Here is a 13,750-nt window from a genome sequence, read left to right as displayed (position 1 = left end):
GCACCGTTCATTTGACATTTGCTCTTTCATGATGCCTTTCCGTACTCGGAGCGAGCTGTGGGAGCGGGGCGTTGGTTGCTAGTAACCAGCAAGATGCTTTTCATAGATGTGTGCTCTGAATGCCGCGTAAAAACCAGATTCCACAGAACGTTGCACTCCCATGAAAATGCGCACGCGGATGCACACACATGTAACTATCCAGCAGGGCCGGCTCTTGCTTTTTCACTGATCCGGAGCGGTGAAGCACAAAAAAATAATGAAATAAAAGAGCCCCCATGCCGTCCTAAGATTGTCCGGAACACCGCCCCTTGCAATCTGCCGCCCCAAGCACGAGCTTCCTCGGCGGGTGCCTGGAGCCGGCCCTGCCATCCAGCCATCCAGGAGAAAAACTGTGTTAGTGGAACATCAAGCTGAGAAACCACCCAGGATTCATTCTGTCACCTTGTGGGTTTGCCTTCGCCGATATTTGTGTGCACGCCTCTCTTGACTGACTTCTATGTGCTGTAAAAAGATGCAGTGTATGTAAGAGACTACAAAGGGGAAACTTACCTCCTGCATATCCAGTACAATGTTGTGCTGACTGTGCAACAGAGTCTTTGCCTCTAACCTGATATCATTAGTGTAGAAGACAAAAATGTAGTCTATAGACTAGAGAGAGAATTATAATCCCAAATGGCGAGCTAGACAGGAGGCTAATTCGCCATTTGCTGATGCAGGTATATATATTTTTCCATTTTTAAAAGTGCTGGAGCCAAACATCATTGCGGTCTCTCCTGTTTTTGATTTGTTCCCAGGTTGTTAGTGAGTACTTTCCCTCCGAACAGGCCACTGACTTTACTGAGGCCACATTGGGTGGTCTGCTGTCTGCTAGCCCCACCTGTGCCACGGCAGCTGGACTGTGGATGAAGATCATCCTGAAGGAGTGTGGAGATGCCATGCTGGACAAGGTAAAACTGGGAACTGGAGAGCTTTTCTGCCTAAACTCTAGGCTTTTTGATCTTTGCCCTCATGTGTAAGGAAGACAAATCTTGCTGTTTCTCCCCCTCGGACATAGAGTCGATTCCATCTCTGTTCCTACCCTAAGATAGGCAATGGCCGAATCAACAGCAGTAGACCGAGATAATCCAAGGGAAAAGGAAGATGGTTGGTTATTTATTGGTCTAGCTTGTTGCCACAGTATTCAGCCAAGAAAGGCTTGAGAAAACAGACTCTGGGGAAAATACAAGAAGACAGAATGACTGGCACTTGGAGGCCTCCAGGTATTAGGAGGCCTATGGCTAAGGGCTACATGGATTAAAAAGAGCACTGGGCTATTGCCACCGTCTTGCCAGGTTTCTGAGCCTGGGCTCCAGCCCGAGCAGGAACAGCTCCACTTTTAGCCCCATCATGCAAGCCCCACAGGCCCAGGTTGACCTGAGCTCTGAAACTCAGTGCTGTGGTATTTTTTTGCTGTGTAGACCTACCCTCCCTTTAAGAAGAGAAGGAGGGAGGGAGAAAACTCTAGTGTCTTTGGGATCCACTATTTATATGCCTTATTCTGGAGCCCAGTGCATTAGGGCTAGATGAAAGGAGCTCTCCACAAATCTTCTAACAAGGCTGGTGAAAGGCCTCAGGACAGGGAACCCTCGCAGCAGAACTGCCATGTTTGCACAGTGTTTTGAAGATGTGAAGGGCTAGGAATGAATATGAGAGGTAGTCCCCTGTTCACAGTCCCAGGCATTTACACACTGTCTTGAAAGCACTTGCATATTTTGTGCTTGTGGTTGTTGATGAGCTCTGCATTCTTCGAGGCAAATGGTCAGATTTGGCTGCTTAAATCACACCTGCAAAATCTGGGCAAGCAAAGCCACCTTTTGTGCATGTGAACTGGTTTATGTAATGCATAACTGGGCACCACCACATTCAATTACCTGGTATGTCTATGTGTGTGTCAGTGTTAATTTTTACAGCCGTGTGTGGGCAATTTGTGTGGGTTCAAGTTACGCAGACGTATTTGAACATTTGCTTCTTGAAGTGAGGCATTTTTAAAAAAGCAGCAAATGGCTAAAGAAAGGTTTTGATTCTGTAGACTGAATGGAGAGAAAGAAAAAGGGACATTTCTTTCTGGTTTTGTTCCTTCCAGGTGCCCGATATCCTGGCTATACTATATCGCCACATGCCTACTATCCAGGAGGGCGGCTTGAGGCAGTTCCTGGTGGAGGCAGTGTCCATTTTAGCTCACCATCACCAAGAGGCAGTGATCTCCAGCCTCCTCAGCAAAGGTCTGCCGATGGACAGGTATATACCGCTACCTATTGCATTCATCTTGGTAAAACCTGGATCCCACAGCTTTACTAGGAGATGTAGGGCTTCATTTAAGCAGCAGACAGTTTGGGATCATTCCTAAGGGTTAATAGCCTGGCTCTTTCTGCAGGAAGGTCCAAGAACATGTTAAGGTGGGGTGCGGAGAGAAATTAAGTGTCATCCTGTTTCCATTCATTAATAGCTGCTTTGACATCCTAAAGACCTATTTTTACTGGTATAACTGGAGTGTATTGTTGGAAACATCTACGTCTCTAGACGCCTGAATTGAGCTCACTCTGGAAATGAGCAGTGGCTATTGGTTTCCTGGTAGCATGACAGCTTCAGGTGCAAATCCCTGGCTGATTGCAAAGACTAGGGCCAATATTATCATCAGACCTCTGCTTGGCATCAGTGAGGGTGTGGCCGCCAGAGCAGAATTGCCACCCTTGGTACTTAAAAGTGGACTGGAAGCAGATCCATCATTTCATTTAAAGATCCCTAACTGAGTTATCAGTGATCAGTGCTGGAATCTAAGATCATGAGAACGGCCATACTGGGTCAGACCAAAAGGCCATCTAGGCTAGTAGTCTGTCTTGCGACCGTGACCAGTGCCACATGCCCCAGAGGAAATGAACACAACAGGTCATTGTCAAGTGATCCATCCCCTGTTGCCCAGTCCCAGCTTCTGGCAAACAGAGGGTAGGGACACCATTTGTGAAGGGGACCTAGGATGGCCATGAATATTCGTTCTCATAGTTGTATGTCCATCTAGTAGGAATCTGGCTTTTCTTTCATCCACTTGCCTTCCAAACCCTAGCTCTTCGGGAGCCACATGCTCATGATTCCATATTGACTGGGAAGTGGAGCAAACAGGAAGTGAGGTTGGCGCTCTGTGTCCTGTTCTTCTGAAGTCTAGTATTAATGGTTAGGCTGCAGGAAGACTAGGTCACTTAACTTAGTTCTGTAACTGGAAACTCCATATTTAAACACGAGGAGCGTTAAAGGAGGACAGGACTCCTAACTCTCTCATCATAGGCAAGGAGAACATTTGGTCTTTACTAAAATATGACGCATTCAGTGTGAGCCACAAAAGTGTCCAGGGCTCACCTGTAACTTCTGTTAAACTGCAGTGACACCGCTGAGCTGTGGAGATCTCTGGGGGGAGACCCCTTGCTTGCCACTCAAGTCCTACAAGCCCTAATAGAGAAGATAAAGACTCCAACAAGAACAGAAGGCAGCATCACCTCACAGACAGAAATTGACAGGCATTTGGCAGCTGCTGAACCTCTCTCAGTAAGTTAGATGACAGACACGTCTTTCAGGCTTTCCTGTTCCCTGTGACAATCCCGCTGATGGAAAGCGGGAAGTGTGGTATAATATTGGTGTGTGGGCACTATCTCCTCTGATGGACTGTTTCCCTGAGTCCGGCTCTGCTGTCTGTGGAACAAATACGGCAGTTTTAGATACGTTACTGATTTACTTAATACTATCTGGCCATTAGAAAGTCTTTGGAGCAGGTTTCTCACAGTGCTTTGAAAATCTTCGTTTGGATTCACAGCATGCCTTGGGAGGTCATACACATTTGTACAGATGTGGGAAAGTAAGCCACGAGTTAAGCAAGTTGCTCGCTGTCATTCAAGTTACTGGCAGAAGGGAGAATTTAGTACAGCAGATATCAGAAGGGGAGACAGGGTGTGATGGCGTTGGGAAGAGATCTCCTTTTTTACCATGCTCTCCTTTCAGGCAACATGTGCCATCTTTGAGGTGGTGTCAGCCCTGCAGTCGAGCAAAGCTGTGCAGGAACTGCTCCCAGAGTTGTTTCCTGTTCTCCTGCAGCAGGTCAGCCAAACCCTCGGACAAAAGCTGCCTTTGCCAACGAGAAGCAGCCCGAGCCAATTGCGAAGAGGGCTACAACTTACTGAGGGGAACCCTTGCCGGTAATTAGAAGGAAGGGAGAGAAACAAAGAGAATTCCAGTAGAGTTGTGTGACGCTCCCCAGGAGCTCCCAGGGTTACGAGGCACCTTACCATCATATGCCCTTCGAGTGAGGAAGTCTTGTCTGTGCCTGCTGTGGGTCAGTTCCCTGAAACAAACGCTGGCAAAACAAACGCTGCCACCCAGGCCTCCTCAGACCTCAGTCTCTTTGTACAGGTTAATGATAGGCACACACCAACCCCCGAGTCTTCTGACCATTCCGTAGAGTGTCCAGACCTTTATCCACTGAACTCCCACAGAATGATCAGGCCTGCTGTTCCCAATGGAACAGGACACACCAGTTTATTACTTCTACTTTAGACTCTACACTAGATACTTATACTCTGTACTGCAAAACTCACAGCACCTAGATATATTTCTAGTGAAAACAAGAACCGAGATTCTCAAAGAACAGAGATTCCAGTGACCGTGAGTAAGAATGCAAGCAAAAAATGGTTACATTTCAAATGAAATCATAACCTGCTCCTAGAAACTGAACTTAACCAACAGGTTAACCTCCTGTCTAAAGATGTTTCTCACCCAAAGTTCTCAACCAAGCCTGATCGCGACCCCTCTTTCATGAAGCAAACTCGCGGTCCATCTACTTCCTAAGTGAAAGATGTCCCCCAAATAGACTAGAGCAAACCTTTGATGTGTACCCCAAAATTGGGTCCCCACCCCCTGTCTACTTCCTGCTACTTTTCTTTCTTTGAAGTTCTCACAGGCCTTCTCAACTGAATGTGAACCCTGCATGCTTAATGTACATGTAAACAAAGAGATGGATAAACATTTCTTGCCTGAAAGAAAACCATTTGTCACCTTTCCTGGTGACTAGTCCCGAGACACAGATCCTAAGAATGTAATTTTCAACGCATATCCATGACTCTTGACACAGCATCTGTACATGCATTTCACAATGATGTTGGTGACATGGGCTTTTATTTGAGACTCATGGGGCAATCTTTTAGTGAGCTAGAATGTACGTACCAGGCCCCTCGGCACCCACTCTGTGCCCCTCGCCAGTTAACACTAAGATTCCTGAGTCCTCAGTTGACTTCAGCTCTGGTAGCACATTCATGTACATTTCCCACCAATCTCACAACATTATTAGTTTCTCTTCTTGTTGTGTTTCTTTATTCACTGCCAACAAGGTGCTCAAATTACAGACTTCATGGTTTTATAATGTCTCTGAATTTTCCTAGGAAACCAGGATCTCAGCTCTGTTCACGGATGGGCAGCAGGTATCAAATAAACATAAGGAAGTACTACTTAACACAACACACGGTCAACCTGTGGAACTCATTGCCAAGGGGTGTTGTGAAGGCCAAAAGTATAACTGGGTTTAAAAAAAAAAAAAAGAATGAGATAAGTTCATGGAGAACAGGTCCATCAATGGCTATTAGGCAAGATGGTCAGGGATGCAACCCCAAGCTCTGGGTGTCCCTAGGCCTCTGACCGCCAGAAACTGAGACTGGACAACAGGGATTGGATCATTTCATGATTGCCCTGTTCTGTTCATTCCTGCTGAAGAAGCTGGCATAGACCACTGTTGGAAGACAGTGTACTGGACTAGATGGACCATTGGACCCACCCAGTAAGGCTGATCTTATGTAGTGGCCACAGTGGGTCAGGTTTTCAAGATGGGTGCCTCAGTTTTGTCCACAAAACTTGAATTTGTTCAGATGGATGGGTACCTAGCTATGTGATTGCTGGCGCTGCAGACACGAGTATATATTCTGCTCATGCTGTTGGCCCATGTGCAGGCCCATTTTAGGTACCTATATGTGACGGGGTGGTAGGCTGTGCCCCGGCCTCTTCCATGGACACAGACTGCTCTGAGTCCCTCCAAAGTGTTCTAGGGATGCCTGCTCCTGAGATCCTGGTGGTAAGGGCTCTGATGACTGTTTGACCCCAATGGATGATCTTAAGTCACCTTTACGCTTGACCTTTGTTTTCTTTCTCCTCCCTCTTGTCTATACTTTCGTGTCTAGGTTCCTCCAGCCCCTTTACCTATATTTCCTCTTTACCTGGCCCTTCAGGTTTTATTTCTGCCCTCCTGGGCCTCCATACCTGCCTTGGTGTCCCTGTTAGAAAGGGATTCCAGTCCATGCCCAGTAGAAGGCAGTGGGGCAATCCATCCACTACCCCTCCATGTTTCTGCCTAAACTTCCCCTTAATTTTCAGAGTCACCTCTGCCATTGGGCAGAATTTATTGTCCCCATGGACCTGGTATTCAGTTTTGATCCTACCTCTGGGAAGTATCCAGTGGGGTTTCACTAACTCCTGCCTGATTAGCAAACAGGATGAAGCTGTGTCCATTAGTCCCTTTGGTGGCTCCTCCCTACCCAGACAGATATGGTAGGTACTTTCTTTTTTCTTCCCTGCCTGGGAGTCTTGTCCCAACCACAAAACTGGGCAAACCCACAGTCCATTTTCGGACAGTCTCTTTTTAGATGTCCTTCAGGTCCATGTCGGAAGCACACCGTAGGCCAAGCTCCCACTACAGTTCCTTGAGGCTCCTCCCTCTTCTTCTTGCTGCCCTTCCCAGCTGTAGGCACTCTGGTCCTTCTCAAATCTAGTCCCTTAAACCACTGACTCACTCTGGGAATGTCCGCCTCTGCAAATTCCTCTCACTTGAACTGTGGGGTCCAGATGAACTGGCTGGCGCCACAGAACCCATACTCGGGTATGCTCAGGGAGACTCTGAAGAAACTTCCAGAACCATGCAGTCCATGATCTCCCCCACAGTCTGAGTATCTGGCCTTACCAATGAGTGGCCCAATCTTTTAATTTCTGTCCAAATGCACAGAGGCATAATCCCTCAATCCATCTTTCAACTCTACATTTCTGGCAGTACTTTTCCGTGGACAGGCCCCACCTCGTCCAGCATGGCTGCCTTAATCATGTCATAATCTCTTGCCTGCTCATCACTAAAAGCCCTATATGTGCTTCCCCGGCTAAATAGGGTGTCAGTTGAAGGGCCCACATTGTTCTGTCCCTAAGAGGTCTCACTGCTCCTCCTTGAAGAGTAACCAAAAACACATCGGGGTTGTTCGCAGGTCCCATTTTACAGTCTGATCTCCTGTGCCTGGTTTCCATTTCCTGTCACGGGACTCACCAAACTTTGGAGGAGTTGTTGCCAGACCTGGGCTTGCTCCCGTATAAATTCCTGCCGACTCTTTTGCTGTTAAACCTACCAGACAAGGAAAGGCTGTTTTTCTGTCTGCTGGGATTGTTGGAAGGTCTGTCGGGTCTTCTACACCAGTGGTCTCCAAACTAGGGTGTGTGGGATGATCCCGGGGGGTGCGTGGCAGCAGTAGCACCGCCGGACTGCACTCCGCCATTTTTTTCCTTCGGCAGCAGCTCTGCACGTCCACGGCTGGTGCTCCCCTCTGGCGGCCCGCCTGCGGCAGGTCTTCCATCGGTGGCGAGTCTGCGGCAGGTCACCCTGGGGGTGCGTGAGCCAAAACATTTGGAGACCACTGTTCTACACCAGCAGTTCTCAACCGGGCCGGTTTTAGGGGGTCTGCCAAGCAGGGTTGGCTTTAGACTAGCTGGGGCTCAGGGCAGAAAGCTGAAGCCTTGAGCCCAGCACCTGTACTAAAGCCCCAAGTCCCTGCACCCTGTGGGGTTAAAATCTGGAGCCAGGAGCCCCAAACTCTGATGCCTGGCGGGGCAGAGGCCTGGAACTGGGCCATGGAGTATTTTTAGCATGTTGAGGGTGGGGGGAGGCTCAGAAACGGAAAGGTTGAGAACCCCTGTTTTACTCTTCTCTTTGCTGCTTCATCACCCATTTCAGTGTTCCCTCCATCACCCGGACTGCCAGACCTCTACACCGGCTTCTCCAACAGGCTCTCCATTTGCATAGATAACAGGGAAATCCCTGATGAGCCCCCAGCTGTGACAGAGAGGGGTGTTGCACCCCCACATCTTCCACAAACACAGACTGCGTTGAGACTTTTTTGCTTGTAAACACCAACGTATAGTCTATTTAATCCCCCTACCAATACATAGCACCTTTATATTGTATCTCAACTTTCTAAACTCTTCTCCAAAATCAGGTGGGGGGTAAGGTGTTTCCACTCAGAGACCTCACTTTGTCAGGCTCTCCTAGCTTTTTGTCTTTCTGTTTCTCTTAGGGTGACCAGACAGCAAGTGTGAAAAATCAGGACGGGGGTGGGAGCGGGGGGCGGGGGAAGGAATAGGCACCTGTATAAGATAAAGCCCCAAATATCGGGACATCTGGTCACCCAAGTTTCTTTCTCTGTCTGTTCCCCTCAAAGGGCTCCTGCCCATATCCTTTTATACAGTTTCCCTGTTAATGGAATGATTGGTTTCTTGACTCACTAGCCCCAATCTGACCTCGTAATCGGGTACACCTCTATCCAATTAGGCCTTCTGTGAGGAACCGAATTAGTACAAATAGTGACCAGAGTGCTGACTCAAGTGCAAACCCTCAGCACTCTGTCACCTCATATCTGGAGATATGACCCCAAAATGTCCATTAGTGATCACCACACTCTATGCCCCCTGTTTCTGGGTCCTGATCATGTATCTTTTCCATATCACTGTACTCTGCTAGTGCCCATACTGCTTGCAGAAAGAGAAAAAGGACTGCAAAATTTTGTCCCTAGCAAAACTATGAGATGTATGAGACTGAAACTTACCTCCCAGCATCAAGTCCTTCCAGGGACACTGGTGTCCAGGACATTGCCAATGGATGAACTGCCGATTGAACAGCAGACCTGAGAAGTAACTGGAGCTTCCTGACTCTCTGTTCAAGCTGCACCTTCCTCCTGATTGCTGCAGTTCTGTGCCTCTCTTTCCCCAGGCTTTCTATCAAAGCATTAGAATCTGTGCTTTTCAAGGGTGGCAATGAGAGACTGGTGAGAGCGCTCAGGAAGCAGAGGACTTGGACTCTTGTGGAAAACCCCAAGACTCACCATGAGGGAGTGTGTCTGCTGGTGAGGTAAGAGATCTAGGAGGCATCATTTTATCCTTGGGAATGAGTAGCCAATAGAGTGGCTGAGAGGGAACCTCCCGTTTATAGTTTTGTGGGCAGGGGGTGCGGGGGTGTCCTGGGTGGAAACACACAGCTCCCACTCCTAGCTATCAGAGCTGTATGCTCAGAGCAGCTGAGTTTTTGAAGTGTGCAATCTAGCCCATGAGCGGTTTCTTTTGTCTTCCAGTCTTCTGCTAAGATCTGGACTCATAACACCTGAGATCATACAGAGCCTCCTCCCCTGGGTGAATTCCCCCTCAGAAAACCACCGAGTCACCAGCACAGCTTTCCTTGCCCAGGTAAGACACAGGGCTCTGAAGAGCAGTTTCACCATTAGACTCTTGTCTGCCTTTCTTTCGGGAGTTGTACAGTTCAGTTCATAGGAGTAATTGTCATTTTAGACAGTAGAATAGCTCCTCCTTTATATGGAAACCTCACCAGGGACTTCACGATACCTTTCTGAGTCCTTCTCTCTCTGTGGTTTTTATTGCCGTCATTGCCTATACTAGCTACACAACCACAGGTGCTGGCTGAGAGAGATACGGACAGAGTTTGGATGAGTGGACCTCTTCTGCCAAGTCCTAGTGCTGATCCTAACCAACAGCTCCTGATTTTGGTTTAGCTCAGCACATCTTCTGAATGAACCGAGCGTCCTAATACTACCAACCAAGCAACCTACAACTACATTAATGTCTATCTTAGGTTCTCATTACTCTAGTATCTGAGTAGCTCCAAACGCTTTAATGTCTGTATCCCCACCACACTCCTGCGAGGTAGGGAAGCACTATGTTTCCTATTTTACAGGCAGGGAACTGATGCACAGAAGGGCTAAGTGACTTGCCCAAGGTCAGACAGGAAGTCTTTGAGGGAGCAGGAAATGGAACCTGGGTCTCCTAAGTCCTAGGCTAGTGTGGGGATACCTGCTGGAGCATCCTCCCTTTCCACAGTCTTCCTCCAACATCTGCATCATATTTCCCACTTATGCTAAGCAACTATCTTCGGAGCTTATCTGGTTCTAAGAAAAACAACCTCTCTGTGCCTATGACGGGCTGTACCTGGGCTTTAAGGCTCCTTACAAGAGGCCCCGTGGTCCTATTACACCCTGCCCCAGGAAAAGAAGCCCCCAATCTGGGTCTGTCTAGAGAGGCCTCATGAAAGCAGCCAATCCGAGCCCATCAGGCTCGGCTAAAAGGAGGTGAATGAGGAGAGGCTGAGGGAACTGGGAATGTTTAGTCTACGGAAGAGAAGAATGAGGGGGGATTTGATAGCTGCTTTCAACTACCTGAGAGGTGGTTCCAGAGAGGATGGTTCTAGACTATTCTCAGTGGTAGAAGAGGACAGGACAAGGAGTAATGGTCTCAAGTTGCAGTGGGGGAGGTTTAGGTTGGATATTAGGAAAAACTTTTTCACTAGGAGGGTGGTGAAACACTGGAATGCGTTACCTAGGGAGGTGGTAGAATCTCCTTCCTTGGAAGTTTTTAAGGTCAGGCTTGACAAAGCCCTGGCTGGGATGATTTGATTGGGGATTGGTCCTGCTTTGAGCAGGGGGTTGGACTAGATGACCTCCTGAGGTCCCTTCCAACCCTGATATTCTATGATTCTATGATTCTATGAAGGGCTTTAGCAGGTCAGTTTCTGGCAGGAACTGGAGGGCAAGAAAGGGCGCTGCTCTCTGGCCACAGAAATTCAGGGGACAGCCATAGTTTGATTCTGGCAGCCTTTACTTAAGCTGGGTTTTCAGGAAGAGAGTCCCGAAGAACTTTAACCCTGAGGTGAGGGTGAAGCTAAAAGTGGCGGGTAGGAAGAAGCGACAATGAACTGAAATCAAGCAGTGCCTAGCTCCTGTTTATAGGATCCATGGTTTGGAACCCAGAGTTAGGGGCAGGCCCAGGTTCCCCTACCACCAACAGTGGCATAAGCCCCATGGAGAGGACAATGCTAATGGAGAGCTTGAACAAAGGGCAGAATGTAAAGGACCCGGAGCTGGGGCTGGAGACCCTAGTGAGGGCAATGGGACTGTTCTGGACTACCCCAGAAGGGGTTCATTTGGACTTTGGGACTCAGCCAGAGGCCTGAGCCACAGAAGACTCACTGAGGTCGGCTGGCAGGGTGCACCAGGGGTGAGAAAAGGACTGTGATACCATACCCATCCACTAAGAGGCTCTCAAGAGGTGAGTGGATCCCTATTTTAGTGCCCAAAAGGAAAGCTCCATGTTTTGTAGACCTTTCTCATTTGTGTGGAATACTAAAGTTACAGTGTATTATGTGCCAAGTATCAGAGGGGTAGCCATATTTGTCTGTATCCTCAAGACTGGGGCTGTAGGAGGACTCCTTGTTCTTTTTAGTGTATGACATGTCGGCTCAAATTCTATTCCCAATCTTAACGATCCTATTGGGGCTAATGGACAGGTTGATTTTCTTTCAGCTAATGAGTGATCCCATGCTCAGGGAGAAGAAGTTCCTTAAGCCAGTCTTACACATCTTGGAAGAAAAGTCCCATGATAGGAACAGCATTGTCCGGCAGATGGCTGTAAGAGGCCTGGGAAATTTAGTCTATGGGGCGCCTGAGAAGGTAAGAGAGAATACTGACTAGAATGCAGCATAACTAGAGAAACCAAGGGAAACAGTTGTTCGGAGTTTACAGAGGCTGCACACAATGCACTAGGCCAAATTCTGCTCTCCCACATACCCGAGTAACCTCTTTGCAGTCAATACAGAGCAAGCTAGATCCTTTGCTAAGCTGGGCATAAGCAAACAATCTGTGCACTTTAATATGACCATGTGTAAATGTCTCCATCTAGGAACAAAAAATGCAGGCCATACTTACAGGATGAGAGACTCTATCCCAAGAAGCAATGATGCTGAAAACCACTTGAGTCATGGCAGAGAATCAGTTGAACATAAGGTGTCCCAATGCGAAGTTGTGGCCAAAAGGGCTGAAATGATCCTTAGAGGCATAAAGAGAGGAATCTTGACTAAGAGTAAAGAAGTTCTTTTCCCTCTGAATATGACGCTCATGTGAGCACTGCTGGACTGCTGTGTCCAGATCAGGTGTCCACAATTCAAGCAGGATGCTGATAAATTAGAGAGGATTCAGAGAAGAGTCCCAAGAATTCTCAAAGGATTGGAAAAGATACCTCTAGTGATAGACTCAGGGAGCTCAATCTATTTAGCTTTACAAAGAGAAGGTTAAGGAGTGACTTGAGGACAGTCTAGAACTACTCACATGGGGAGCACATTTTGAGAATGGGTTCTTCCCATTAGCAAACAAAGGGATAAGAAGATTCAATGGGGAAAATGAAGCTAGACTAATTCAGACTGGTAATAAGGCATTGATTTTTAATGGTAATTTTAATTAACCATTGGAACAATTTACCAAGGGTTGTAGTGGATTCTCTGTCACTAGCAAATTTAAAATCAAGATTGAACGTTTTTCTAAAAGATACACTCTAGTTCCAACAGAGTCTATTTCGGGGAAGTTCAATGTTATGCAGGAGGTCAGACCGGATAATCACAAGGGTTCCTTTTGGCCTTGGAATCTAAGTAACTAGGAATCTAATAATAGGATGACACAGGTGTATTATGGCCCCGAGTTTGGCTCATTGTAGCTGGAACCTGGTCTGAAATATAGCTATAGGTCTCCCGCGGGGTGGGAGGGGGAGATGAAATTCCCACAGCTTCATAACTGCTAAAGAAAACGTATTAGAAGTGTGATCAGTGATAAGTGTTCTTTAATGTCGTATGTTTGTCCAGGTGAAAAAGCACAAGAAGTTTCTTATGGTCATACTGATCAGGGCCTTAAGTGACCCTTTCAGTTCTGAAGTCATTGGCGAGAGCATGAAAGCAGTGGCCAAAGTCCTGAAGGAGCTGAAAGAGAAGGACATAGGTTCTTCCTTCAGAGACCTCACCCAACAGATCCGGACCTACTTTGACAACGTATGTGACCAGAACTCTCCAGCCCCAGTTCAACCGATCTTGATTAGACTCCATTTACTCCCTGGGCATTGCTCATGTCAGAGTGAAGAGATGTTTCGGCCCCAGGGAAGAGAGGTGTTTTACGGAGGAGGAGAACATTAGGAGGATGGGGATGACATCCCTGCTTCCACAGTCTCCCCCTTCTGTTCTTCTTTCTTGCCACTGAGAACCTCAAAGAAAGTCTGAATACTAGATTAGGTAGCTAGATAACCATGAAAAGGGGGTTCCAAGGTACAATAGAGAGTGTTGGGCCTGCTCTATACCATTTTTACATGAGAGGGTTGGAATGATTCCATTTTGCAGAGAATTCTGAGATTTCAAATTTTGGTTTTGTTCCTATTTGTGGGAATCCCTCTCCCCAAACTTCAAAACTCTTTGTGAAACAGAATGACTATTCTCAGCCGAGCTCTATTGAAAGCCTTGGGTCCGGGCAGTCTGCTCTCAATCTATCCCGGTGCTGGGAACCCAGGAAACTGTGGGAGCTAGAAGTGCCAGGGAGTTGCCAATTTGAGAGCT

The 13,750-nt window shown here is 47.5% G+C and overlaps 1 protein-coding gene across 1 annotated transcript in view; it reads left to right on the top strand.

Moving 5' to 3' along the window:
- The first annotated feature begins 9,487 nt into the window (after nt 1-9,487).
- LOC141975310 (protein maestro-like) overlaps nt 9,488-13,750 on the top strand; it is a 95,202-nt gene continuing 90,939 nt past the window's right edge. The window contains exons 1-3 of the mRNA XM_074935607.1: nt 9,488-9,558; nt 11,685-11,831; nt 13,013-13,195. Of these exons, the coding sequence (XP_074791708.1) occupies nt 11,688-11,831; nt 13,013-13,195 (327 nt within the window). The 5' untranslated portion in view covers nt 9,488-9,558; nt 11,685-11,687. The remainder of the gene's footprint in view (nt 9,559-11,684; nt 11,832-13,012; nt 13,196-13,750) is intronic.

Source organism: Natator depressus, chromosome 20 (genome assembly GCF_965152275.1).
Source record: "Natator depressus isolate rNatDep1 chromosome 20, rNatDep2.hap1, whole genome shotgun sequence".
Taxonomy (NCBI): domain Eukaryota; kingdom Metazoa; phylum Chordata; order Testudines; family Cheloniidae; genus Natator; species Natator depressus.
This window is presented reverse-complemented; position numbering and strand designations above follow the sequence as displayed.